Consider the following 27568-nt stretch of genomic DNA (forward strand, 5'->3'; position numbering starts at 1 on the left):
TAGGCATCAAACACTGCCCTTGTTCCACTGGGGTGGGAGAGCCCTTCCTCTGAGCTGCTGTCTTCCCAGATGCCCAGGGTAGGATATTGTATTTCAATTTCTGTTGTTTTGTTCTACTGGAATTAAGGTATCAAATAGCATGTTTTACACAGCAGGGTCCTTTGTGTTTCATGCCTACCATATGAATGGGAGGGGTCTCAGCACGTCCCCAAGGGTATTGGGCTGCTGGTCTCTATCCTGCTTGACTGGTTGTCAGAGCCTTGCTTTAGGTGACCTGCCCAGCCACCATGAAGATGAGAGAAACACATTACCCGTGGGGGCCATCTCCAGCAGGCAGCAGTTGTCTACCCAGAGCATTGCATGGGAACAAACCTTTTCAGTTGGCATGTGTCAACTGGGCCAGCTGTGCCAGGACCCGAGCCTGCATCACTGCTGACTGGTCTGATATGAGTGTCCCTGGGGGCAGGAGCTGTGGCAGGAGCCATCTGCCTGTTGCCTGGCAGTGCGGAGCAGGAGATGGAGTGACAGCTCAGGACTGTGCTGGGGCTGTCTCTCCACAGCTCTTTGGCTAAACTGTTCTTGCTCTTCGCTCTAGACTCCACCTTTCCTCCCACCTTCAGCCTGCCCCCTCTGGGCTTCTGCAGTCCTGGGGAATTTGGCAGTATCTGGCCAACCCCTGGCTTTTGTCCCAGATAACAGACAAACCTGAGGCATCACCTCCGATTCATGCACCCCTTGCACTGAACTCAAAATCCATGAGCAGAGTTTATCACCCTCGGCCACTATGGCCCCTGGGGGTTGTCAGGGAGAAGTGACACCAACATCAAGCTCTCTTGCTGGCTGCTTGCCAGCAATCGCAGGCTGAAAATGGAGTGGGCTTCAGCCAGTATCTGTCTTCAACAGGGAAGGAGGAGGCAGAGCCTGCTGGAGTCCCTCGCTGCACACCAAGACACTGTGGGGCACTGCAGCAAGCGTGGCAGCTGTTGGGGTGAGGTCTGCTATGGCAGTGCTGGAGCTGAGCTCGTAAATGCATTTAGGGTTGTTTTCTTACCATGAGACAGGAGAAAAATTGTTTAAAAGTATTAACAGATTTCTCTCTGGATAGGAAGCTTTTTGCCAACTAACAAATCAGTAAAGTTAATTCTTTTTAACTTAGAATGTTCGGGACTTTTTTTCACTATTTTTTTTTTCTTTAAATCTACATTTAAATTAGAAAAGGGATCCCCTTCCCAACCTGGCCAACAACCTATTGTTTTTGACCAAGGAAAAAAATATCCATTCCATTTTCAGTCTGACAGTAGATGGTTGGGAATTTGTAAGGGAAAGACATTTGGGGGAATTTGTAAGGGAAAGATGAAGGGTTCTGAGGCTGCGTGGGCCTTTCAAAAGCACAGAACTAGGAAAGCAGCACAGGTAAAACTCTGCTGGAGAGCCAAGTGCTCTGAAACCTGGACTGTGCTCAGCACCAGCTCTGTTAACCCTGGAGGCTCAGACAACTCAGCCCTGTGAAAAGTAATTCCTGTCCCTATTTCTCTCCTGTAGCCTCTCCTGAGTTTCATCTTTCTCTAGCTCTGTTAATCCAAGGACTTGTCTCTGACCCAAGACCTCACCATGACCAGATTGCCGAGGCCTGCAGACAACGTTTTTCACCAGGCCATCCCATACGTATCAGTGGGATTTACCGTCCACACTCCAAGACTCCCCTGGCTCTGGTGTGTGACCTATGGAGCTAGTGGTGGTGCAGATGCACCCCATGAAGGATGGGCTCCTCCAGGGCCCCGCAGGTTTCTGCATCATCCCCATCTACCTATGCAGGCTCCAGCTACATCCACTGGGGCTCCCCAAGCTGCACCATGCAGGGAACCCACGAGCCAAACTAGAATCGGGCTAACAGCTCTTCCACATTCCTGCCACCGTAAGCAGAGCTCTAGTTCTATGTGCAAGGATCTTGGTTCTCAACTGCTGTCAGGGTCTAATAAACCAGCCTGGGTGATGGTAGAGCCTTCTATGTTTGGAAAGGAAAGAAGGACAGCTTTGCTGTCCCACAGAGACTAGGAACACAGGAAGGGCTGGGAAGTCTCTTCCCTCTTTCCAGATATACAGGGGAAAAAAAACCCCAACAATAAAAATGAATGTTTACCCCAAGAGCACAATATGCAGCATATTTTTAATTTAATAAAATAAAATCCGAAAAAAGTCGCCTTTCAAAAGTACCAAAACCTGCTGGCTTGACAGTCAGGTTGTGTTGAGGAGAAATGGGTTAACCAGTAAAACCCAGGCTTCTGGGGAAGAGCAGTTTGCACAGCTCAGTCCCCTGATACCTGAGGAGCGGGTGCCCACTCGCTCCATACCCTGCTGCCTGTGGAGCAGGAACAAGGCACTGCAAGTGGGCTCTGCCCCATCTCTCAGCCCTCCAGGCACAGTGGGGCTCCTGCTGGGCCCCCAGAAAGCTGGGGCTGATGCTTCCAGTTGGCAGGAAGAAGAGGGGCTATTTGTGCTTCTCTGAATGGCAACTACAAAGCCCAGAAACCATGGCACTGAGACACTCAGAGGTGATGCTGGAGCTTCTGGGCAGCGCAGCCTTTGGCCTGTACAACAGCAGCAGATGTAACCAAAAAGCAACCTAGAACAACTCAGCAAGTCTTGGGAATTGTACCGGCCAGCCTCAGTCTCTGTGTAAAAATTGGCCTGGGCCAAGGGAAGCGAAGAAAAGTGTCTTGGAGCAGAAGCAAGGAATTGATAAAACCAGACTGGGACGTACCAGCTTTCACTGCAGTGCCCTTCCAGGACAGATCCCAGGCATGGGGCAAGACAGACTGGGAGTCCTTTCCTTAGCTGTGCCTGTCCTACCTGGAGCACCTGCTGGGAGCAGGGCTGAGAAGTCCCCTAACCTTGCGACAGGCTCAGCTTAAGACTTGTCTCACATCAAGGTGTTTCAAAAAGAAAGTTAGTGTTTTGCTTGCCCTTTCCTCCTGCTGAGCTCTGTAGTAGTGACGAATGGAGAAGCATTAGCCAGAGGCAAGACAGTGCCAGTGAAGAGAGCTCCCTTGTTCATCAGTGACTTTGGAGAGAAGCCACGAGACACAGATGGGGCAAGAGTGCCAGCAGCCCCATGCCGTTTCTCCCTCAGTATGTGAGCCTCCCAGGCCCACGTCTTGACCAGAAGTCCTTGATCCATTAAGGCAAACGGAAAGGTTTCAGAGCTGGGGCAGCCCGGAGCATTCTCTGGGCTTGTTCCAGTCCCTTCCCCAGGAAAAGCAGGTGGAAAAGTGAGTCACTGGTCCATTCTAGCCATACCTCACCCTGCTCCTCAGCGGGTTCTGAGAAATCAAGCAAGCACCCCCAAGCGGAGGTAGGACAGCAGGCACGGCTTCAATACCATGGCCTCAGCTCCTTAGACCTTTTGTACAGGGGACTCGCCTGGTGGGAGCTTCTTACTGCGCTTCTTCATGCGGCTGCGGGCATAGACACGGAGGAAGAGGGCCATGAAGACGACCGCTACTCCCAGCCCACCCACAACTGTAACAGTGTGCCCATAGATGAGGCAGGAGAGGAGGATGGCAAAGGCCTGGCGGAGTGTCATGATGATGGTGAAGACGGCTGCCCCAAACTGGTTGATAGTGTAGAAGATGAAGAGCTGGCCACAGGCAGAGCACACTGAGAGCAGCACAGCATGGGCCGTGAATTCTGAGTGGCGGGCCATGAAGCGTAATGACTCTAGCAAGGCACCCTGCTCCAGGAGTGAGCCCACTGTGAAAAGGCAGGAGAAGACGTTGACACCGAACATCATCTGCACGGGAGACATCTTGTAGGTGAAGAGGGCATCCTGCCAGTTGGAGGTGAAGCTGTCAAAGATTATGTAGCCAGCCAGGAGGACAATGCCTGAGAAAGAAGTGACGGTGGACACGTGCCTGTTGGGAGCACTGGATAACAGGAACATGCTGACCCCCACGGAAATGAGAGCAGCAGTCAGGTACTCCCAGTACTCATAACTCTTGCGTGACACAAGTTTGCCCATCATCATCACTGGGATCACTTTGGAGGCCTTGGCCAGCACTTGGGTGGGGAAGCTAATGTATTTGAGTGCCTCATACTGGCACCAGCTGCTGAGGATGTTGGAGAGGGAGGCAAAAGAGTATTTGTACATAGGAGCCCCGTGGCGTGGCTGCTTGGTTAGGGCGCAGTACAGACCAGCCACCGTGAAGGCCAGGATGCGGTTCATGAACACTAGGAACTGGGAGTCCTTGAACTTCTCACCAGGGTCTGTTTCAGTGGCACCATAAGTTCTTGTCATCACACGCTCCTGGAGGACACCCCATGTGAGGTAGGAGGCCTGTGAAGCAAGACAAGCACAGGGAGAATCAGGACCTGCCAAGGCAGCTGCAAGCAACCATGGGAAGGACAGACCCAAAGAGATCCTTGCTTGCTCCAGCATCGCCTCATCATCTGCACAGCAGTGCTTCCCGGACACCTTTCATCTGCCTGAGGGAACTCACTGTCTTGTGTGGTTACAATCAGGAACATCCCATCCCAAACAAAACCTGCTCAGTTTACAGCCTCTTCAAGAAGACAGAAGACTGCAAAGCAAACATGCTGGTGTACAGCAAGCAGTTATGCTCTAAGCTGCCTGTTCAACCAGACTGACAGGATCAGGGAACGGGAACGTTACCAATGCACGGCTGTGGTTTTGGTGCCAGCTCCCTGCAGCAGGTTCTGGCAGTTTTCCCAGTGGCCTCTGCATTGGTTTTCACTTCCAGCTCCCTAGGCCTAGTTCTTCTATCCAAATCAATTCTAGTTTCAAATCCGGCAGAGGAAATTGTCCTCAGGGATGATCACTGTTCTCGTTGTCACTTCCATTACTTCTTGTGCAGCTTTACCAAGCCTCTCACAGAACTTAGACAGACTTCCTCTCACCACACATCTCCTCCAAGAAACTGAGGCTCAGAGAAATTCCATCCTCCCAAGAGGACTTGTAGGTGACCCTCAGCAAATCTGACTGAGCTGGAGTAGGCCACAGAGTGGGTGTCTTCTGCTAGCTGTGGGATGCATGTTTTTTCTGTCACAATGCCCACATTTCTATTTTCATTCCACACAGACCCAAAAAGATGCCCTTCCTAATGATAAGCAGGCTGTAGCTGAGAATTTGGGAAACTATGATTAAAAAATTCTGCTAATCTGTAGCTAAATACAGTATTTCTCTCCAGTATTCAAATCCAATCCATCAAGGTGGGATGCACCAGCACCAGAAGGTGACCCAGAAGAGAACCAGGGAGATAAGAAGGCTCAAACGATCTACTGCTCTGACACGAGGGCCAGAGCAAAAGCAGCTCTAACAATCTGCTGAATCACAGAATTTTCCCTACCATGGCTGCAGAGGACTGTGATCAGATGGACAGGAGGTCCCAACCGAGATGACACCAGCTAGGAAAACCTCCACAGCTCTTAGAGATCACACAGCAGCTCTGGTGGACTACCCTGGCCAGCCTGCAACCCTGCCTCAATCAAGGACAGCACCACATCCTTGGTCTTCAAGGAACAAACACAAATCTGCTGCTCAACTCCTTCTCCCAGGGAGGGATGGCCACAGCCGCATGCACAGGGCCCCTACCTGTAGACCAGCAGCGCAGAAGAGCAGTTTGAAGACCTGTCGGGCTGTAGAGGACTCTGTGGATTCTGCTCGAGGTGGCAGGGAGCCATCGTCCTGGTGTACAGACTTGGCCTCAGAGCCAAACACGCATGATTTGATGACAGGGAAGCAAATGCCTCGGCCTGAATGGAGCAAGAGAACATGGAGTTAGAATTAACCACAGCCTGGGCATCACAAGCTGCTCCAGCTTGAGAGGTGAAGCCTCCCTCCTTACTAACATCCACACCTGCTGGTGCAACAGTCTCAGAGAAATTCGTTTCAGGGTAGCACCTAGACAGCTCTGGGATGCAGCTCTGCAAGTGGCTCAGGCCTGGTCTGACAAAGCAGGCTGGGGAAATAACCTGTCAACATTGAACAGAGTTGACCAGGAGGGTACTGAGAGCTCACAGAGATGCAGGATGTGGAAGCGAAGCTCCTGCCCTTACCTGTCTCCAGGTAGTTCCTTCTCTTGAAGTACTGGATGAGGAGGAATCCCGGCACCACAATACTTGCATAGCCAGCAGCATTAACAAAGAAACGGAAGAGCCAGAAGTCCCCCCATGAGTCCTGCAGACCAAGGGGGATCTCTTCACCCGTAGCCATTGTAGGGAGGGAAACCAACACAAAGGGAAGTCAAAATCTGCGGAGAAAGGAAGAGGCAGATGGTGGGCTACTGGTACATGGCCAGCTCTGCTCCACATGCCTGCACCACCCGCTGCCCAGCCTGCTCCCCACCAGCAGAAAGCACCCAGATCCCACCCCAGCAACAACAGTGATGTTGGCAGCACGTGGAGTAGGAAAAGCTCTCCAGAGTTGAAATTCACGTGCCAGACATTTGTTTGCTTCTGTTAAGGGTGTTTGCACTGGCTTAGGAACATGTGGACTTAGAAACTTGGATTTCCAGGATTGGAGAGAATATTTGAACACTGCTGTAACCATCTGGTTTTGACAACGCCCTTACTCCAAACGCAAGGACAACCTCACACGTCACCTTTTTAGGTTAAATTTTAGTGCAACTCCTGGGTGGAAAAAGAAAAGGTCACTGAATGGAAAAAGTGACTCCTACCTAGCAGCTCATGTTTCAAGCCTGTGGCCAGAGTGGCCTCCCTCAGAAGGAGGACAAACCGTTCAGAGCCTCCCCATCTGGCTGCACTAGGTGAGTGGAGGACAGCCAGAGACGGCTCAGGCTGCCAGCCTCCCCCACTTTCCCACACAGCCCTGGAAGGGAAGGAGCGTGCCAAGGGATTCCCCACAGCTTAAAGGAAACTACCAGGGCTCACCAACTGGCAAGACACAGCCAGAGAGACAGGCTGGGAAGGAACCTGCCTGCCAGCTGGCTGGTTGAGATTTTACCAGGACTGTCCGAGAAGGCATAGAGATGGCCTTCAGCTATAGTCCTAGAGGTTGACCTAGCCAGCTTTACAGCAGGTTTAATACTCCCTGAAGGAGTTCTTCCCTCCCGCAGAGGCAAACCTGCAACATTCAGGGTCCACACAAAGAGCAAGAACATCATAGACACAACAGAAGCAGGCAAATACTTCCCACACTGAAAACCACCTACATTCTCCACTCGCAGAGCAAGCTGCAACTTCCTGCATCAGGATAGGAGGTCCATGCTCCATCCCTACCCCATTTTTCCCAGTAAAGAAAGCCTTCCGATTGCCTTGGGGGCCAGGTGAGGGTGCTGTGGGGCTGGCTACATTGACATGCAGTAGAAGGCGGCCTGACCTCCTGTGTCTGAAAGGGCCAGAGATGTTAATCCCTGCTCCCCCAAAAACAAGTGAGTCAAAGGAACTTAGGCCCTGTTGAGGGGTGCACCTGTCCCCAGTATAATATAACTGCAGCCTCTTGTAGCCCTCACATGAAAAACCAAGACTTACAAACTTTGAGCTTTAAAGACCGTTAAGTCCATTTCATGAATAAGCATTCCCCACCAAATTCCTGTACTTTTGGGAAAGGCCTCAGGGGCTTTTCTTATACTTAGTGGCTGTGGCCAGGCCCCCAGAGTCCAACAACCTGACCTAAACCGAGGCTGTGTTTCACCCTGAAATCTCCCGTCTGTGACTTAAAGGACTCAGAAATCCCCAGCCCAGGGAGAAGTACAAACAGCTAGGAGTGGGTTTCTGTGCCTGCTTCCCATTCCTCCTCACTCTCCCCTGTAGAAAAGGCAGTTTGACACATCCACTCCTGTCCTCTCTCCTGCTGCAGGATCACCATTGAAGTCTGTAGGGGTGCAAGAACACGACTCAGTTCAGGCACCTGGGGCTGAAGCTGCCCAAATGCTCCTGGATTTGCTTGTATGAGTAACCATGGTTGATTGCAGCAGCCCTCTTGCTGGAAAAAAGGGTGTAGAAATGCTGTTTGCTTTTGCAGAAGTCGGACACAAATGGCAGAGTTGGTTGCTAAACTCATGGGCCACGTCTCCTTCAACCTGATGGAGACCGAAAGCCAGCAAGCTCCGTTCAGCGTGACTGCGCCTTCTGTTACCCCCAGTGGCCCCCTCAGCGCTGCCACGGGAGGAGAACCAGCTCTGGTCTCCCACAGCGACCATGAAGAGGAGGCTGTAGAGGGACAATGGCTCTCTCTATGCCTGCGCTAGCAATTCCCAGGCCCCGAGAGCTGACTCAGTGCAGCAGGTCCTGCCCTCCCTACAGAGGCTGGGAAGGAACAGGGAGACCAGTGTTACAGGTAAAAAAGGAGGGGGCCGTGTAGGGCAAGCAGGCAGCACGCTGAGGCATGAAAGGAGCCTTAGTCTGGGGCCTGTAGAACAGCCAGAGAGCCGAGATGACAGACTTGACTACTGTTCCCTTGCACACGAGGGGCAGCTCTCAAAACGCACTGCTGGCCACAGCCCTCTGCCCGCAATGCAAAATTTGGCTCCTGGGCCAGAGGCCTGAAAGAAACCCCTGCCTGCAGCCCTCCCCCTCTCCAGTGCATCGCTACCGCTTCGAAGGGCTGAGGTTAAATACAAGCCTGGAGCTTAGAATCACAGAATCATAGACTTGTAGAATCATAGAACAGTTTGAGTTGGAAGTGACCTTAAAGATCACCCAGTTCCAACTGCCCTGCCATTGGCGGGGACACCTCCCACCAGACCAGGCTGCTCAAGGCTCATCCAACCTGGTCTTCAAAACCTCCAGGGATGGGGCATCCACAGCTTCCCTGGGCAACCTGTGCCAGTGCCTTACCACCTTCATCAAGAAGAATTTCTTCCTACTATCTAATCTAAGTCTTCCCCTCTCCAATTTAAAGCCATTCCCCCTCATCCTATCACTCCATGCCCTTCTGCAAAGTCCCTCCCCAGCTTTCTTGTAGCCCCTTTCAACACTGGAAGGTCACTCACTATAAGGTCTCCTCGGAGCCTTCTCCTCTCCAGGCTGAACAACCCCAGCTCTCTCAGCCTGTCCTCATAGCAGAGCTGCTCCAGCCCTCTGATCATCCTCGTAGCCCTCCTCTGGACCCGTTCCAACAGCTCCATATCCTTCTTACGTTGGGGTTAGAAGCCCATTCCCCCCCCCACTTACCACGAACTCGGGATCTTCCCGCCTCCTCCCGCCCGTCAGCCGGGCAGCAGGAATAGCCTCGGGTCGATCCCGCAGCTCCATCAGGATGGGGATCGCCCGCTCCCCACCCCGCGCCCGGGCGGGGACCCCGCTGCTCTGCGCGCGGAGCCGTCCCCCCCCGCGCCCGGCGGCCACGTTCGCACAGAGCGCACCGCCCCTCCCCGGCCCCGCTGCCCACCTGCAGCGCTGCCCCGGCCGCGCGCCCCTCGGCTCCGCTCCCGGCAGCCGCGGCGGAGGAGGAGGAACCACCCCCGCCCGCCGCGCTGTGCGGAGCCGCCCCGCAGCGCCCCCTGCCGACTCGGAGGCGCCGCAGCACAGCGCGGCCCGAGCCGGGCGGAGGCTGCGCTGGCGCCCACGCGTGGCTCGGAGGATGCGGGAGCCGAGCGGGCTCTGCCGGCGGGGGAGGGCGCCTGGAGTGGGGGGCGCTGCCGGCTCCCTGCGTCGCGAATCGGGAATCGGGAATCGGGAATCGGGAATCGGGAATCGGAGAGGCACAGAATCGGAGAATCATAGAAATCGTAGAGTCACACGATCACAGAATCATAGAAATCATAGAATACCAGAATCACCCAATCACCCCATCACCTAATCATAGAATCATAGAAATAGTAGAATTACAGAATCATGGAATTGTAGACTCTCAGAAATCATAGACTCATAGAAATCATAGAATCACAAAATTGTAGAATCATAAAAATTGTAGAATCACGGAATGGCAGAATCATAGAATTATAGACTCATACAATAACAGATTCAGATAATTACAGGATCATAGAAATCATATAATCACAAAATCACAGAATCGTAGAATCATAGACTCACACAATAACAGATCCACATAATCACAGAATCATAGAATCACAGAAATAATAGAACTACAGAATCACAGAATTATAGGCTCATACAGTGACAGATTCACACGATCACAGAATCATTGAATCATAGAGTCACAGAATCACAGAATGTTTTGGGTTGGAAGGGACCATGAAAGTCTTTTATTCCAACCCTCCTGAAGTGAGCAGGGACATCTTCAACCAGATCATACAGAATCTCAGAATGGCAGTTTTGAAGGGACCTCAGGCATCATCTGGTCCAACCTTTTAGGTAATACAGAGTTTACAAGGGCACGTAGTGATAGGACAAAGTGGAATGGCTTTAAATCGGAGGGGTGAAGATTTAAATATGACATTAGGAAGAAATTCTTCACAATGAGAGTGGTGAGACACTGGCACAGGTTGCCCAGGGAAGCTGTGGATGTCCCCTCACTGGAGGTGTTCAAGGCCAGGTTGGATGGTGCCTTGGGCAGCCTGGTCTAGTGGGAGGTGTCCCTGCCAATGACAGGGGAGTTAGAACTGGGTGATCTTTAAGGTCCCTTCCAACTCAAACCCTTCTGTGATTCTATGAAACGAGATGGCCCAGAACCCTGTCAAGCTCAGCCTTAAAAGTATGATATGGGCTACGTGGTACAGGCAATGCTGCACAGTACTAGCAAAGAATGGCTGCTTGCTCCAAGGCTGCTTCCAGGGGAAGTGGCAGCTGAGGAGAGGGCTGCAGGCTCCATAGCGAGGTGTTAGTCATGAATGGGGAGCAGTAAAGACGTGTCCTGGGCTCCCTAGTTCAAGTGGGATGTACAGATACTGGTGCTGGGCATCAGGATTTCAAGTGCCAGGAGTGCAAGTCCTGGGAAAGAGAGGTTGAGGGAGATGGCCTTGGTCAGTCTGGCAAAGAGGAGGCTGCTATCAGCCCTTGGCTGTCAACTGTTTGAAGGGCACTTTCACAGGTAACAGAGCCAAAATCTTATCAGTGTTAGACAGAATCACAGAATGCCAGGCTGGAAGGGACCTCGGGGATCATCTGGTCCAACTTTTTAGGTAGTACAGAGCTTAAATGAGATGGCCCAGAGCCCTGTCAAGCTGAGCCTTGAGTGTCCAGTGTACAGGAATCCACCACTGCCCTGGGGAGATTATTCCAATGTTTAACTGTTCTCATGGTGAAAAATTTTCTTCTGGAATCCAATTGGAATCTCCCCAGGAGCAACTTATACCCATTACCCCATGTCTTTTCCATGTGACTCCTTGGTAAAAAGGGAGTCCACTTCCTCTTGGTAGACACCCTTTATGTACTGGTAAATGGTAATAAGGTCTCCCCTAAGCCTTCTCTTCTCAAGGCTGAACAAACCCAGTTCCCTCAGCCTTACTTCATATGGAAGGTTTCCCAGCCCTCCGATCATCTTAGTGACCCTTCTCTGGACCCTCTCCAATCTATCTGCATCTTTTTTGTAGAGCAGGGACCAATCAGATCAGGTTGCTCAGAGCCCCATCCAACCTGACCTTGAATGCTTCCAGGCATGGGGCATCTACCACCTCTCCGAGTAGCCTGCTTCTGTGTTTCACTACCCTCAACACAAAAAACCTTGTCCTAATATCTAGTCTAAACCTCTCCTCTTCTAGTTTAAAACCATTACCACTTGTCCCATTGCTATAGACCCTGCCAATAAGTTCATTCCCATCTTTTTTTATTAGCTGACTTTAAGCATTGAAAGGCAGCAAAAAGATCTCCCTGGAGACACTCCAAGTGGAACAATCTCAACTCTCAGCCTGTCTTCATAGGGAAGGTGTTCCAGGCCTTTGATAATTTTTGAGTCCCTTCTCCAGACCCGCTCCAACATGTCCATGTCCCTCCTGTGCTGGGGACTGCAGAGCTGAATGCAATACTCCAGGTTAAGTCTCATCAGGGAAGAGTAGAAGGGCAGAATCCCTTTCCTTGACCTGCTGGCCATGCTTATTTTGATGCAGCCCAGACTTTTGGCACACAGCCAGCTCATGTCAGGCTTCACATCCACCAGGTCTCTGCAGGGCTGCTCTCATACTCTTCAACTCCCAGCCTGTATTGATACTGAGGGTTGCCCTGACCCAGGTGCAGGACCTTACACTTTGCTTTGTTCGACCTCATGAGGTTTTCACAAACCCACTTCTCCAGCTTATTGAGGTCCCTTCACATGGCATCCCATCCCTCAGGGGTGTCAACCTCACCTGTTGAGGTCCCTTCACATGGCATCCCATCCCTCAGGGGTGTCAACCTCACCACTCAGCTTGGTGTCATACGCAGACTTGTTGAGAGTGCGCTTGAGGGCCAGGATCGCTTGTCCTGTGGCCCAGAGGGGAAATTACCAAGTCAGAGAGGGGAAGCCAGTGGGCCAAAGAGGTGTCTGTTCCAGGACCAAGTTTCCAGGCGTGAGAGCAGCCCTGGCCCCCACCCCCTCAGCTCACACACTAAGCCCACGCTTGCTGCTCAGCTCCAGCCAAATCTGACACAGGAAAAAAAACCTGCTTGCAGTGCAGAACCCCTCAAAACTCATCCCTGGAATCCCTCCAGCCCCGCTCCGGGATCCCAGCCCCACTCCAGGCACACACACTGGCCGCTGCCAGTGGTGGGGCTGTCTGGTCGGTGCAGGGCAGGGGGAGGCTACCTCCACACCAGCCCCACGTTCCCTCAGCAACCTCAACCCAGTATCCATCCAGGCCCTGGGCAAGGCTGCAGAGCTGGCTGCAGCCATCCAGTGGCTGCCCAGTAACGTTTTTTGAGATACTATTTTTTTTTTTTTAAAAAAAAGTTTATTTAAAAATAATAAGAAAAAGATAGTGCAGATCACTTGTTTCTGCCTTTTCCCTCCCCTTCACACCCAGTTGCATCCTCAGCCTCAACATGCTGCTTTGTCCAGCAGTGCCTGCACCCACTGCTCTGAGCCACCTGGAGTGCCCCACATCCCCTCTGAAGGTGTCACCAGAGCAGCCCCACAAGACACTCGCTCCAGGCAGGTGCTGGCCGAGGCCCATGAGCAAAATATGGGTCGTTTGCAGTAGGGTTGAAGTCCTGCCAGAAGGTGAGAGGCAAATATTCAGAAGAAATCGAGCAATCCAGGCCACGGCTGCTCAAGAGACCAGGCAAGCTCCAGAGAGGCCTGGGGGGAGCCCATGCTGCTTTCCTGGCAGCATTCCATGGCTCTCTCTGCCTTTCCAAGACGGGAGGAGGAGGACAACAGCTCACTCCAGAGCATGTCGGGTGATTGCGCCATCTGTGATTTGCCCCAAACAACAGCAGCTGCTCCCAGGCAGCAAGTGGGGAATTTCCCTGGCTGAGATGAGGTCAGGCACACACTGTCTCCATTCCCACAGCATCTTTGGTTGCTGGTTCCCTAATACATTGCACGTGCTCCTCTGGCATGGAGAGGGGGCAGGGAAGGGCGGCGAGCTGAACAACAGAAGGGACGTGGAGATAACCATGCAGTCTCTGCTTTCAACCTGGGGGAACCTAAAACACAGAGAAGACCCATGCCCTAAATTTTTTAACACCATCTCAAACCAGGGGATGGGGTGGCACAGTAAGGCAGCAAGATGTCAGGCGTGATAGCAGAAGCAGGGATCCATGTCTCGTCTTCCTGCACCTCCTATGCTCCGTCTTCAGCCCTGAAGTTCAGCAGGACATCACAGGAATGGCGTGCCTGGCTGGGATCCCCTGGCTCTGGCCACAGGCACAGGAACGGCCCTGCAAGTGGGGAAGCCCCTGTGCTCCCACTCACCTTCTGCTGTGCTAAGGACCCGAGGCAGCTGGCAGCCTGGGGAAGCTCCTGCAGCCCTCAGGTGCCCAGGGTAATGCTCAGCCTTCTGATGCTGTGGGGGAGTGTGGTAGCTTAGATCACACGAGACCTTAGGCGCCCACAGCAAGAACAAACGTTTATTAGAGTGAGCGCTAATTCTTCTCACCCCACACTTATTCTGATGGTGCTGAGAAGTGCCAGAGGAGCTTTGTACACTGTACAGTGTGAAAACAACTCTTCTCCTGCTCCTTCCCTGTGTAGGTTGGAGACCCCCACAAGTCAGACCCATGGCAGGGAAGGGAAATTCAGTCCTGCTGCTGGGCGCAAACACTAAAAGAAAAGCCTCCCCTGTGTAGTGCTCATAGTACCACCTTCTTCCCTCTGGGAAGGCAGCCCGAGACTAACAAAACTTTTCTGAAGAGTAGAAAGAGGAGTAACTCTCCCAAAGTGGCTCTACTGCCACTGAACTGCAGGCAGGCAAAGTCCCAGCAGGCAGCAGGGCAGCAGCGCAGAGCGAGGAGGCAGCCCGGCGGGCCAAAGGAGTCCAGGAGTCCAGCCATTCATTCAGAGCACACAACAGGCTTTCCCGAGATCTTCAGGTCATCGAAGGGCAGCAAGGCGAGGAGCTGCAAAGGCCAAGGGTGTGGACATGTAAGGATCCAGGGTCATGTCTATGTTGGGCTCAGGTAGGGGCCTAGACCTGCCCTCATAGCCCCGCAGCCCCTCACCTCCCTGAGGAAGTGCCAAGCAACCCTGGTTGGGCTTTCCCCAGAGCTCAAGGCAACAAGCACCCACGCACCTCCAGAGCCAATGCCTGCACTCTGTGGGGTAGGGTAGGCATAGCTAGAAACTCCTCCTAGGAGCTCTTCCCAAATCTTCTGATGCCTGCAGCCCAACATGCTTGCAGAACCACAGGTGTCCCCCCTCACAGACTCACATCATCATTGCCATCAGCCAAGTCCTGGGCTGTCTCATTCTCCATGTTCCTCAGCAAGGTGTCAGCCCCGGAGTGCGAGAGGATGGCAGCGATGGCAGCATCCTTGCGGCCCACAGCCAGGTGGAGCGGGGTGCATCCATTGTACATCTGGGCATCCACATACGCCCCATTGCGCAGCAGGAACTGGACAGCCCTGCGGTTGTGGCACTCCACAGCCAGGTGCAATGGGGTCTTCCCACTTGTGCCCTCCTGCAATGCACAGACCAAAAAGGCATGAGTGTGGGGTCTCGTCAGACAGACCCTGCAGAATCCACCTGCATCCCTTTGATAGAGTGCAGAACAGGCAGTCCCCATCCGACTGCAGTCATAGCATTCAACAGCCCCGCAAGGACCTGTCGTCTCCTCTCCCTCAAAATCCAGTGTCTTTGAGCCCCATAGCAGTCCTGCCACCACCCAGCAGTGTCTGCCCAAGGCTGGAGGGCATGCTCAAGGGAGCCAGAAACCATGCCTAACTTCAGCTGAAGAACGCACCATGGCCCCAGCCTCACCCGAACATCGATGTTGGCACCACTCTCCAGCAGAAGAGACATCATTGGGATGTTCCCCTTCAAGGTGCTGATGTGCAGACAGGCCAAGCCTGGGATGAGAAGGCAGAAGAGAGAGCCACAGTCAGCCCAGACCATACCGAGACGTGGCAGCCCTGGCCCTGCACTTGCCTTGCTGCACTCCCCTGCATACACAACACAGTCTCTGCCCCAACCTGGCCACTGGCTCCACAGCAGGCTGCCCCCAGGTCTCACCTTGCCAGTTCTGGAGCTGCAGGTCCTGGTGGTGCTCATGGGGCTGGTCTGTACCCTCCGTCAGGGCTGTGCCCTGCAGCAGCTGCTGAGCACACTGCAGGCGCTGCTGCTCGCAGGCCAGGTGCAGTGGGGTGTTTCCATTGCGGTCCTGTAGCCCAAGGTTGACTCCCTTGTGGATCAGTGCCTCGATCACACTGGGCTGCTCCAAGTACACAGCGAGGTGTAGCGGGGTCTAGAAAAGAGGAGGGGACAGACATTGTGAAAGGCGAGGATGCCCCACAGGACACCAAGAGTGATGAGCCATGCCAGCCAACAAGAGCCAGCTTGGTGGCATGGGCAATCTGTGGCACAGGACCCCATCCCTGTCCTGGGGTTAAGTGTGGCTGACACGGGGGATGTAAACGGCTTGCTGCTTCCCTGTATCTCAGCTCCATGATCACTTGTAGGGGCAGATCTCACTCTCCCAGGTTATCTACCCTGTCACATTCAAGCCATGTCTCCTCCACTCTCTGGGGTTGTCCAAGACATCCTGGGGCTTTGTAAAGGACCCTTTCATCCTTTGGTGCTGGGAGCTATCACATATTGAGAAAGAGCTCTCTCCCACACCCTTCTTCCCCTCCTTGGAAAGGCGTTGCTCATGTGGGACCTTCACCATACTCTGAAGGAAGCAAGCGGGGTGTTTTGGGGAAAGGGCAGATGGATTTGGCATCCCATTTTCTGCCCACCACATCTGCATACCTGGAAAAGATCATTTTGTATCTCCAGCACCTCCCTGGGCAGCTGAGCAATGCAGCAGAGTGCGACAGCTGGGACACAGTGGATAATGGCCAGGTGAACCAACCTATAGAGGGGATAAAGGGAATAGGGGAGGAAAAAGATAAGAAAAATGAGTCCTGAGTGCCAAACTTGGGAGTAGAGATCCTCCACTGCTGTATGGAGGAATAACCTCGCCACCGACGCTAGTCCCCTTCCATTCCCACCAGCTTGGAGATCCTCCATCCTGCCCTCTCCCTGGAGAAGCTTAGCAGCAGGGCAAGGCAGGAACATGGCCTCAGGCTCCCCAGTCCTTCACTCTGATCCCCACAGGGAACAAACACGCCCGTCCCCACTAAGCACTGCACAGTCCTCCATCAGACCTCACAGGCACGCACAGGGCTTGGACCCAGCGCTGCCCAGAGCCAGATCTCCAATTGGGGCAGATCCAAAGAGCCTGGGGTATGTTTTGCAGAGCCCAGGGGCTGGGTTTGGCAGCTGTGGAGGGAGGTCTGGGCTCTGGCTGCTGCCTGGGGAATTCCAGGGCTGCGCTACCAGCTGTGCACCATACTTCTGCTTTCCCCTCTGTGAAGGCAGGCGGCCAAAGCTAGGCAGGAGCCCAACACCAGTCCAAGATCACCTGCACATCACAGTTCCTGTGCAAAGCCAATCTGCTGGCCCATGTCAATTTCCTCTTCTCTCCCCTACATCTTTCCCTTTTGGCACTGCTGTGCTAGGGCTGGCACTCAGCCTGCTGGTGCAGGGGGACACCAGAGGTGAGGCTGCTGGACCTCAGTGACCAGCAGTGAGCCCATATTCTCAGGACTGTGGCCCCCACAGCCATGAGCAGTGTGGAGTCCCCCAGCCCACGGAGAGGTTTTTATTTCCAGCTGGGTCTGATGCTGGCCTCTGGTGCAGTCAGAACAGAAGTGAGAGTGCGATGGAGGCAGAGCCGAGAGGGAATTTCCAGTCCCCTCCACCAACCTGCTGTGCTCCTGGGCCCCACACAGAGGGACTGCCCCCCGCCACAGGGCAGTGCCTCTGGGCCAGCTCCAGCTGTGGCGGGCAGCAGCGAGGAGCGAGCAGCAGTGAGAAGCGGGCAGCATCTCCAGCTCTGCAAAGCCTGACATGCAAGAGCTGAGCCTCCTGCTATCTCCTCATTGCATGCACTAGGGGCCCTGGGTGGCTTTTTATCTCCGGCAGGGATAAGCTCTGAACCAAAGGCTGGGCTGTAAGTGGACTCACACCATTGGGTGGGATGAGGGATAGAGGGCGAAAGCTGTGTGAGCCCCAGAAAGACAACCTGCTCACGAGACAGCCCAGCTTTGGGATGCCATCTGCGATGTCAGGGAGGGACAGCATCCCTTTGCAGGTGGGAAGACAAGACCTAGCCCTAAAGCATTGCAGCAAAGAAGCAGAGCTGGGGCTGACCTTGCCAGCTGCAGTGAGGACATGGGTGCGCTGAGGAGCCCAAATAGCTTTTATCCACATCCTCCAAGCACTGACGAAGGGTTGAGGAGCACCCAGGACCTCGGGTACCCTCAGCTGAGACACATTTTTCATGACACAAGGAAGCTGGTTCCTCTTTGCCCTGCTTCCAGGTGACAGGCTGACAGGAGAGGCTGCATCCCCCCACCGCCAGGTCATACACGGCATGGAATTCTTCACTGGATGGAAAGGCCATCCTCCGCATTTGCCTCCGCACCACCATGGGGTGCCCCATCGCTTCCAGTGCTTCCCAGAGGTGGGGAGGGAGTTGCAAACTGCGATGGAGCAGCCCCACCCGTGGGGGCTGCCCTCCGTGGACCATGGGGCAGCAGCACAGCCACGGCGCCCAGGTCAGTCTAGCATGAAGCAGGAGCGAGGCACAAAGCTGGAAGACCAGCTGCAAGAATACCCCTCCCTTCAGTGGGCATTCAGTGGCCCCAGTCCAGGTATGATCCAGGCAGGGAGATTCCCTACTGGGTTTTGCATCAGGCATCTGGTCCCTGCAGCAGCACCTACACCAAGGTGTCCTTTGCCCACTTGCAGGGACAGTCCCTGTTTCTCCAAACCTGCTCCCAGGCACCACGTGTGGGAGGAGGCTACGGGATGTGCCTTTTTCAGGTATGGCAGAGATAACACTGCTCAGACAAGGGACTTTCCAAGGCAATTCGGCTTGAACTTTAAACCTCTGCTTCTTTCACTTTCCAGAGTCACACTGAGCTCTCAGGGGAGAAAGCAGCACCCGGGGTCGTGCCCTCCTGCAGCTAGACCCTGTGTCCCCAGGAATCCCCCCGGCCCCTCTGCCACCACCCACGCCGTGCTGTGCAGTCATGTGGGGACAAGTGGGGCATCTCCCAGGGGAGATGGAAACTCCAGGCAGCCTTCCACCACCACTAACATCTCCCTTTTCCTGGCTTGGGTGGCTTCAGAGCTCAACAAGGCAGTGGAGCCCCGGGGGCTCAGCTGATGCTGAGCAAGTTTGGACACCTGTGCCACAGAGGTGAAGGGGGTGACCATTCCCACCCAGTCAGAGCTCAGGCTTTCACCTTGAAGCTGGGACATGCCTGTTTTGAAGGCCTGCTTTCCCTTCCTTCCTCCTCCATCTCTACCCGGGCACAGCCTCCTTCCGTGCTTTCATTTCTGCATTCATTCCCCTCTTTCCTCATTGCCAGCCCTCAGCTTCCTGAAAAGGCTGCGAAAGCTGTGAGCTACTCAGGGGAGTCGTGGTGAGGGCACTGGGCTGGGACGAGCTCACCAAGAACATGCGTTCACTACGGCACTCTGTGAATCTGCCAATCAGGAATCAGGATGGTCTCCTGCTAACCCTGCAAAACCTCCTGCTAACACAGGAAACCTCCTAAAGCCAGGAGACTTGAGATGCAGGCACTGTGCAGATCTCCACTTTCTTGCAGCACGGCTACAAGCACCCCTCTCTCTCTGCCATGGCAGCCATGTGTTTCAGCTGCTAACTGGCTGCTGCATGCTGGCACACAGCGCTCACTGCCAAGCCCCAGAGCCAGGGCATGGCAACGGAGAGATACCTGCTCACTGCCAGACACTCCTCCTCACCCAGTTACAGCCTTGCGCCTCTGCCAGAACAAGCCCTCCACCCTGCCACACTTGGACCCTTCCTCCTTCCTTTCAGCTGACTCCATGCCTCTCCTCTGCCTTCCTCTCCTTGCCTGCTTCCACCCTCCCATGCTCCCACTTGCACCTGTAGCCGTGGGGGTGGATGCCCAGACGGACTTTCGGAGAGGGCAACAGGGAGTTCTGGAAAGCACAGGGGATAGAGGAGCTGTGGGCAGGGGAAATGTAGCCAACCCAGGAGTACCGACTGCTTGGCTTGTTCTCAGCTTTTCCACTTGCTCACCAGCTCTATCCTAGCATAATGGGACTCAGTGTTCTGAATCACAAAGGTCCCACAGGCACAGGGCATTCCTGGCACAAGGTGACATACCTATCACCTGAGAGATAACAATCCTGCAGCAAAGGGGTCTGAACATACAGCATTGTCATGCCCAAAGTGGTCCTAGTTTAGGCACAGAACACCTATTTCCACAGTGCTGTCCATCTCCCAGGCTCCGGAGTGAACTCAAGCATCTGGTAGGAAAAGTGACCATGTCTGAGGATGCCTGCAATTGGAGGCAAGGAGTAAGGGTATGGGTGACACCAGATCTGACACACAGGCAGAAACCTCTGAAAAGGGGCTGATTATGCAGATCCCCCCACCTGCAGAGTAAGACACCTTGTTCTCAAGGCAGCCTCTCCCTTCAACATCTCACCCCAGAAGCACCTAGGTCAAGGGATCTAGCATTCAATAGAAACTGCTTCAATAGATTTTTCTCCCTCTAGATAAGTTCTATGGCTGTAGCGGGAACAGTTCACTCCTGGCTCCTTATTTTGGCTGAGCACAGCAGTAGGAAATCATGTAAACGATTTGCACAAGAGAAATTTGTTCAGGGGAGGAAACGGCCCCAGCAGCAAGAGAGGAGAGCAAGGGAGGAGGAATACAGTAGGGGAATTCCACGCTTACCCTGCTCTCCTGTTCCAGCCCCAAAACCTGCGCTGCTAACCGCTTCCTCAGCCATCAGCATGAACCTCTGCCAACAGACTCAGCAAACACAGCTCCATCCTGCCCTGCAGCCCTCTGCCAGCCCAGCCTGGTTCCCTTCCTGCATACCAACGTGATTCTGCCCAGCTCCATAAAACTGGCAGCTCTAGGGGAGCAGCTGATCCCAGCCATCTGTAGGCTCATCCCCATGTTCTCTGCTCTTGCCCTGGGTCTCCTGTTCTGCAGGTTTCTTCTCTCCTTCCCTAAGCAAAACCCCTTCAGTCACTGGTTTCAGCCCAGCCTGCTGCTCCTGGAGCCAAATGGAGTGGTGGAAAGCAACAGGCAAGCAGAGGAGACAGCCTCCACTTATCCTGTGGTGCTCTGCAGAAGGCCTGGTCCAGATGCTGGCGAATTAGGGGAGCTGGAGGCTGACTGTCATAGAAGGCATTATGAGAGGGCTACGAGCAACTCGTTTTTCACTGAGACAGAGGAGGAGGAGGAGAAGGAGGTGGGAGGAGATGAAGGCCACATACTGCACTTCTGGCCTTACAACCTGTAGACTCTGCACATACATGTTTGAGCATTTTGCTCCATTTCTAAGCAGATTGTGGGTCCTGGGTTGCAGAAACACTAAACACCACATACACATGGACTGCCCCCCTGCAAAACAAGGGGTCTCTCCTGCACTACCATCACTGTAGGGATGAGACAAGCTAGAAAGCAGGTCAGGCTGTCCCAGGCAGATGGAGCTGCTTTCACAGACATGGGCTGAGAAGTGAGACAAGTGATTGCAATAAAAGCAGCAAACACCCTGAAAGGTCCATTGGCCATGGCAACTCCATTTCAAATAGAGCAAATTCCCATTCTTGCTCATCAAGAGGAAAACACATTCTACAGTTTCCGTGCGCACAGAGGTATCTCTAGGTCAGAACAGCCTCTTGGAAGAGGATAGTACCCGGACTTTGCCAGAGCCAGCACAACACACTCTAACAATCATTTACAGCCCCACACACATAAACTCACTGCCTCAGGATTTTCTTTTAGTGAGGCACCAACCATGGTCCAGGATATCTCAAGGCCCCCCTTCAGTCTCAGGGCCCCCTCCTTCATCCCTGCATCTGCCCCAGTCAGAGGGACTTCCGATCCCTGGGATGCAGAGAGCATCCCATGCAGCTCATTGAGAGGTGCTCAGCAACCAGTCTCACAGCTCAGATCCCATGGCCTCTCTTCCTACACAGTCACATTTGGCTCTTCTTTTATCTACATTGTATTAAAAAAGCACAAATGAACAAAAGTCAAAACTTTCTTTGTTAATTCAGCTGAGCTTAACCCTTTCTCAGCAGCGTCCAAGCCTGTCCGCAGAGTGCAAGGACCTGAAGCCCGTCCCACCTCAACTGATCCATTACAGCCAGGAATCACCAGGCTTCTGCACCTCAGGACATGGAAATTTCCAGCCATTCTTTCCCTTCCTCTGTGCTGAAGTTCCCTGTGCCTCTCCCCAGCTTTAAGGCAAACCTATGCAAGTGGAAAGTCTGAAGAAACTTCCTCTGGGCCAGGCTGAAGTCATCCAAAAAGAGGGAAAAAACCTCTTCTTGCCTGCATGATCTCAGAGAGCTGCCAGGACCTACCCACCTTATGCCAGGCTGTACGTGTGTGATGCTTGTGGCAGTCCGCAACTTCTGGGACATTCCAAAGGAGCCTGTGCAGAGCTGCCTGCCCTCGCATGGAGGGGCACTAAGCCCTACCCAGCTCACTAAACTCCTTCCTCTAGAGGAACAGCCGAGAGGCCAGGCATGGGGAGCTGGACACAGCAGGTTCCTTTCTCCTTTTGGCCAGCCCCACATTAGGACTCATTCTCTTCTCTGCTCCACAACAGCGGTGTGCTAGGGAGCAACCCATGATGGACTCAAAACTCCCTCAGCAGTTCGGCAAGTAGCCTTCTAAAGCCCCTCTGGAAAAAATAAGAGTATCCCTGCTTCCCATTAACTATGGCCATCCTGCTGTTGGGCAGCCAGCAACAGCCCAGCACAACTGAGCAGGGGAACTCCCAGCCCAACCAGCAATCAGGTGTGCTCTCTACACTGGATTTCTTTAATCCTTCTCCTGACACTGTGTCTCTCCAGTCCTCCACTTCTTTTTTTTTTTTTTCTTTCACAGTGTTACACGCAGAGTGTTCCTCCAGGCACACGTGCTGGGATGCAGGGTTGTGGGGGTTCAGCAATACCCCTGTTCAGCAGGTCAAGCACTGAGCAAGGAGCCACAACCGAGAAGGCAGCCTGCATGAGGACAACCTTTATTCTCCTCTGTGGGGAAGATCTCTGGCACAGGGCTACACGAGGTGGTAGATTTACAACTGGCACACGTCAGCGAATGGTTAGAAGTGGCCTTGTCCCCACAAGATGAGCGTTTGCACTCAATGGCTACCCTCACAGGCAAGGGCTCACCAGTGAAGACCCCTTCGCTACCATCACGTGGAGGAGAGCTCAGAACATCAGCTCCAGGGAGCCTTAGTTTACTCAATTAACTGTCCCCAAACCCTTGTTAAGGCATCTCAGCTCACGAGTCACTGGCACGTGATTTCTTATCAGCAGATGGGGCAGCACTTGTCTCTGGTGGAAGGAGGAAGTCAGGCTTCCTCTGCTCCCCTCCCTCCCCGAAATGTGCACCTGACCAAAACCACTCAGTCCCTTTTTCCATCTGAAGGAGGCCAAGGTCTCTCTCCTGTGACTGAGCTGGCGTCCCTCGACCTTCACTCTCACAGGGAAGCAGCATCGCTTTGCAATACTGAGACCTGTGCAGAAGACAGCCACCCTGCTGCAGACATGCAGCCCCCAGCCATTCACAGCACACACAGCCAGAGGGCCCAGAGCAAGACCACAGGCGGTCTCCGCAGCTGCTCAAGTGGTCCATCACCACGGCATCAGGTATGGATGGCACAAGCTAGTGCGTGGCCCAAGGACCAGCACAAACAGAATAGAAAACATGTTTAAGGCAGAGGAAGCTCAGCCTAATTTCCCACACTGATGAAACAACTCTGGAGTTGCCAGAGGTTGCCATAAACAAAGGCAAATAATGAGGTCCTCCCTTGTGATGGAACATGACAGTCAACCCCATCACACCCTATCCTACTCCAAAGGAAATAGTCCCATACCCACCCCTTTCCCAGGACACTGGACTCATGCCTTTGCCTGGCAAGGCCAGGAAGCAAGGGGTTCCCTTAATGAACCCTAACAAAGGTTGAGCCTAGAGGCTGCAGCCTGCTCAGAGCTAGCCATGCCTGCAGCTGGAAAGCCCCTCTCTTCACTTCCACGCAGAGCTGTCCCACTGGGGTTCAAATCAACAGAAAAGGCGTTGGTTTACAAAGAAAAGATGGATGCTTGGAGCAGACCACTTGGTTCCCAAGGAAAAGATGGATGCTTGGAGAAGAATGCTTGCACAGGACTTGCTTTCTACCCTGCTGTGGAATTTGCATGATACATATTGCTGCCCTAAGTGTACCACCATCTTCTGCCCGTCACCCCATTCCTCATCCTTGACCTCTCTTGCCATGCCAGCTATGTCACTCTCTCTTAAGGACTAATGTGCTGTAGCCCAGCTACAGCAGATCTGACTTCCTCAAGGTTGATGGACCACCAGTGGCAGTAGGGACGTGTGAGGGGGAGAGTGGCACTTTTGCAAATGATTCTTGGAAGACGACACCCACACATTTCACTGGCCATCACACCCACATCTTCCTTGTTGGTCAATTTACTTCCTCCGGAAGTGGGACCCCTTCTAATTTTGAGCACAGGAAGAGCCAGTTTTAGCCCCATTGCTTCACCCTGCCTGGGCTAACGCTCCTCTGCTGCAGAGGCGGGCAGGAAGGTATCCAAGGAAGGTCCTGCTGACACTCCAACCACCCAAGCACATGATCCTTTGCCTCCACCTCATACACTTCCCCCACAAACTGACAAACGCAAGTCCCTTGCAGGCACACCTTGAGGTGGCACAGGTAGACGAGCTTGGGGGATCTACGGACAAGCCAATACTTCTGCCAGATGGAGAGCCAAGACTTTTGCCAGCTCCTTTTGTGTAAGACTGGTGCTCCCCTCTGCTTGGTACTAGACAGGGCAGCAGGGGAAAAAGGAACTACTTGGCCAAAACTTCTGAACTTGCTGTATTTTCAGAATTACAACTACAGGAAAGTGTTGTTGCCCAAGTCTACTGAAATATAATGATAGCATGATTTTAATTCTCGGCCTGGAACTGCTTTGTGGCAGACTTTCAAGCAAGGCAGTGTGCAGCTGACAAAGATGAAAAGAAGTCGATGGGTTTGTCTGGCTGGATGAAAGAGATGCAGCCTGTAGCCATCTGATCCCTTTTCTCTGGGGAACTTCTGTTGCTAGATGAGCAATTGCTCCTTAGACTTCAGCATTACTATCAGCCCCGATTTGTTTTTGCATAGAAAACCGGTGGCAGTTCAATGAGTCGCTGGGCACTCGCAGCCTCCATTTGCATTGACCGGAGTGGTGGATGTTCAGCATTTCTAAATATAAATACCGCCTACCTCTGCCGCAGGGTCAGGAGAGACAGGAATAGCAGAGGCAGAAATCCACAGCCTCGACACTCTAACCACAAGAATAGCTTTTTTCCCCAGTGCTGCGAGTGGATCCCTGGAAAGCTGTCCCACTGCATGGACCTGGCCAGCCTGAAGCTGTACAAGCTGCACCATCAGCAGACTTTTCACTCCCTCCCTCACTCTTTACAGATTTCCTGTTCTGAACTGCACTGTGAGTGAGAGAAAACAATAGAGCAACTGCAACCATGTGGAGAGAGCTCCCAGAGCCTCTTCTGCCTACAGTAACCAAGGCACCATTGATTAATGTTTCCCTAGTTAATGAGATGCTTGTGTTACGCTCTGGCCAAGCAAGTCTGACAAGCAAAGTATTCAACCACCTCACAAGACTGCCCCGAGCATCTCCAAGCAGATGCATGTACCGGCCTCACTAAAGAACAGTAAGCAGGAAACCTTGGGCAAACCGTGATGGACTGGCCTGGTACGGGCTTTTTTGTAGTGTTACTTTCACAGCTCTGCTTAAAAGACCCCTGGGCTCACTCCATGGGCATGCTGGCTGTAGCATTACAATCAGGAAAGGTGGTGAATCTCCTCCAGAAGAGGAGCCCCAGAGCCAGCCCATAGATAGGACAGGGCTAGAAAGCACTATCCAGGCGCCTCGCTGGGGAGCGTGGGAGGCTGGGTTTAGTCTAACCTTGCTTGCCATGAGACTTCCAGCCAATCCTTGGAGCAGATCCCACAGTGAGCATTAATGAACTAATTAGCAGATTCACAGACTCCTTCCTAACCAGGAAGTAAACAGTCAGGCTGGCTCCGAGCTCATCTTCAGCCTCAGAACCAAATGTGCTCTGCGAGGCAAGGACAAAGGCTCCTTGCTTTTCCCAGTACTGAAGACATGTGCTTGCTTCATGTCTGTGCCTTCTAGTTTCTCTTCCTCTTGCACTTCTTCCTTGGTATTAAACTCCAGCCTAGGTTTGGCACAAAGCTTTGCTCTTCTCAGTTGCAAGCACACTTCACTCACGATGAAAACCTTCCACTGAGGGAATGTGCGACAGGAAAGAACCATGATTAGCTGAAGGCAGTTACTAGACACCAAACTAAACACCTTCAGCCTCATGCTTCTGCCCTTGAGAGAGCATTACGGATGTGGGAAGCCCCCCTCCGCCTCTATTAAGAGAAACACTCGTCTTGGTCACAGTGGCTCAGGAGGGCAGCCCTGCAGCAGGGCGTGCGTCACAACTCTGCCGAAAGCAAAGCAGCGGCTGTGCAGGCAGGTTAACAAAGCAAGGCGATTTCCACCTGAGAACAAATAGTTCTTGTATTGCTCTGTTGAGCAGCATCTGTGGCCTTAACACAGCCTTCTCGTGAGCTCTCCCCCTGCAAAGCCAACCTTGTTTCGAGTCCTGCTTATACACCATCTCACGCAGCCCCATCGGGGAGGAAATATTGCATTCTCTGGGGAAGAGATAGCAGGAGGGGGGGCTTTATTTGTTCCCACACCACCTTCTAGCTGCTAGCAGCCCCATAGCAAGTGGAAGTCGGCTTCCTACGTTGGATTCATCCTGTGCCACGTCGCTCCCTCCTCTCTCACGCCGGACCCGTCTCGGATGCCCTGCTGGTCCCCACCCGAACGCGTGCCAGGGTGCCGAGCATCCCTGTGCGGCGCGAGGTTCGAAGCACTCAAGATCGGGGCTTGAGGAGGCCTTCACAGCCGGGGGCTCCTCGGGAGAGGGATAAGGACCACTGCAGATAAAGCTCGGCTTATCTCTAGGTTCGGCTGCGAGGGGCCAAGCACGGGGCTGGGGGGAGGGGGGAGGGGCGGTGCTCGCCAGGTACCGCCGGGGATGGAAAGAAGGCAGGGGCCGCGCTCACTCACGTGTCTCCATCCTCCGAAACGTAGGTGAGGGCTTCCAGCTGCTGCCGGCTGAGCCCCGGGAGCGGCGGCTCCTCGGCGCGGCAGGCGGCCGGCAACCCGGGCAGAGCCTCGGGCAGGGCGCCGGACCCGTAGCTGGAGTCGAGGCGCTCGTCGGCGGCGGAGCTCTGCGCTGCGCCCTCGGCGGGGACCTCGGCGGGGGTCTCCCTGCCGCCGGGCAGCGAGCGCAGCGACTCGATGCCCGAGTCGCACTGCCCGTCCTCGGCTTCCCAGCCCGCCGCCTCCTTGCGGCACTCGCCGCCCGCCGCCCGCGACATCGCTCAGCGCCCGCCGCCCTCCGGCCCCGGCCCCGGCCCCGGGGGGCTCATGGCCGCGCAGCCAGCGAGCGGCGCCCGGCACGGAGGCGAAGGCGGAGCGGCTCCTCCTCCTCCTGCTCCTGCTCCGGCCCGCACTGACTCAGCCGCGCCCGGCCCCGCCTGCCCGGGATTCCCCCGCCGCCACAGCGGCTCCCCCCGCGCCCGCTGCACCGGGGGGGATGCTCACCCGGCATCCGCTGCACCGGGGGGACGCTCACCCCGCGCCCGCTGCACGAGGTGGGGGTGGGGAATGCTCTCCCGGCATCTGCTTCGTCTGGAGTGAGGCAGCGAGGCAGCAATAGTGGGGAGAAAAAACACCTGTGGGGTGCACAGAGGAGGTGGCTAGGAATCTCCTTGCTGCCCCATCGGCTTCTCCTGCACCCACTGCACTGGTGGGATTCTCCCCCTGCACCCCACTCCGCACCTGCTGCAGTGGTGTGATGCTCACCCCGCACCCGCTGCACAGGGCGAT

The 27568-nt window shown here is 54.1% G+C and overlaps 2 protein-coding genes across 3 annotated transcripts; both read right to left on the bottom strand.

Annotated features, from left to right (window-relative positions):
• Window positions 1-2148: 2148 nt before the first annotated feature.
• On the bottom strand, window positions 2149-9470 carry SLC35B2 (solute carrier family 35 member B2). Of its 2 annotated transcripts, none has more exons than XM_054062464.1 (4): window positions 9368-9470; window positions 6073-6266; window positions 5609-5769; window positions 2149-4333 (listed from the first exon to the last, which is right to left on the bottom strand). In XM_054062464.1, the coding sequence occupies exons 2-4, from the start codon at window positions 6227-6229 to the stop codon at window positions 3395-3397; spliced, it is 1257 nt and encodes a 418-aa protein (XP_053918439.1). In that variant the 5' UTR covers window positions 6230-6266; window positions 9368-9470; the 3' UTR covers window positions 2149-3394. The 2 variants fall into 2 exon arrangements, with proteins under 2 accessions (XP_053918439.1, XP_053918438.1); XM_054062463.1 differs by lacking the exon at window positions 9368-9470 and adding an exon at window positions 9151-9281.
• Window positions 9471-12245: 2775 nt separating this feature from the next.
• Window positions 12246-27180, bottom strand: NFKBIE (NFKB inhibitor epsilon). Its single transcript, XM_054062465.1, has 6 exons — window positions 26744-27180; window positions 16262-16364; window positions 15524-15755; window positions 15272-15360; window positions 14724-14972; window positions 12246-14412 (listed from the first exon to the last, which is right to left on the bottom strand). Exons 1-6 carry the CDS (start codon window positions 27055-27057, stop codon window positions 14347-14349), a joined length of 1053 nt encoding a protein of 350 aa, XP_053918440.1. The 5' UTR covers window positions 27058-27180; the 3' UTR covers window positions 12246-14346.
• Window positions 27181-27568: the final 388 nt, after the last annotated feature.

This window comes from Cuculus canorus, chromosome 3 (genome assembly GCF_017976375.1).
Source record: "Cuculus canorus isolate bCucCan1 chromosome 3, bCucCan1.pri, whole genome shotgun sequence".
In the NCBI taxonomy this organism is placed as follows: domain Eukaryota; kingdom Metazoa; phylum Chordata; class Aves; order Cuculiformes; family Cuculidae; genus Cuculus; species Cuculus canorus.

What these genes read in the sequence shown, in the direction of transcription:
- NFKBIE (XM_054062465.1), bottom strand. Translation starts at nt 27,057, where the DNA reads ATGTCGCGGGCGGCGGGCGGCGAGTGCCGCAAGGAGGCGGCGGGCTGG. An exon ending in GTTTCGGAGGATGGAGACAC is followed by an intron (nt 16,365 to 26,743) that starts GTGAGTGAGCGC and finishes TCCCCTCTATAG; the next exon opens with GTTGGTTCACCTGGCCATTA. An exon ending in GCAGCTCCAGAACTGGCAAG is followed by an intron (nt 15,361 to 15,523) that starts GTGAGACCTGGG and finishes TTCTCATCCCAG; the next exon opens with GCTTGGCCTGTCTGCACATC.
- SLC35B2 (XM_054062464.1), bottom strand. Translation starts at nt 6,229, where the DNA reads ATGGCTACGGGTGAAGAGATCCCCCTTGGTCTGCAGGACTCATGGGGG. An exon ending in AAGGAACTACCTGGAGACAG is followed by an intron (nt 5,770 to 6,072) that starts GTAAGGGCAGGA and finishes TGCTCCATTCAG; the next exon opens with GCCGAGGCATTTGCTTCCCT. An exon ending in TCTGCGCTGCTGGTCTACAG is followed by an intron (nt 4,334 to 5,608) that starts GTAGGGGCCCTG and finishes CTTGCTTCACAG; the next exon opens with GCCTCCTACCTCACATGGGG.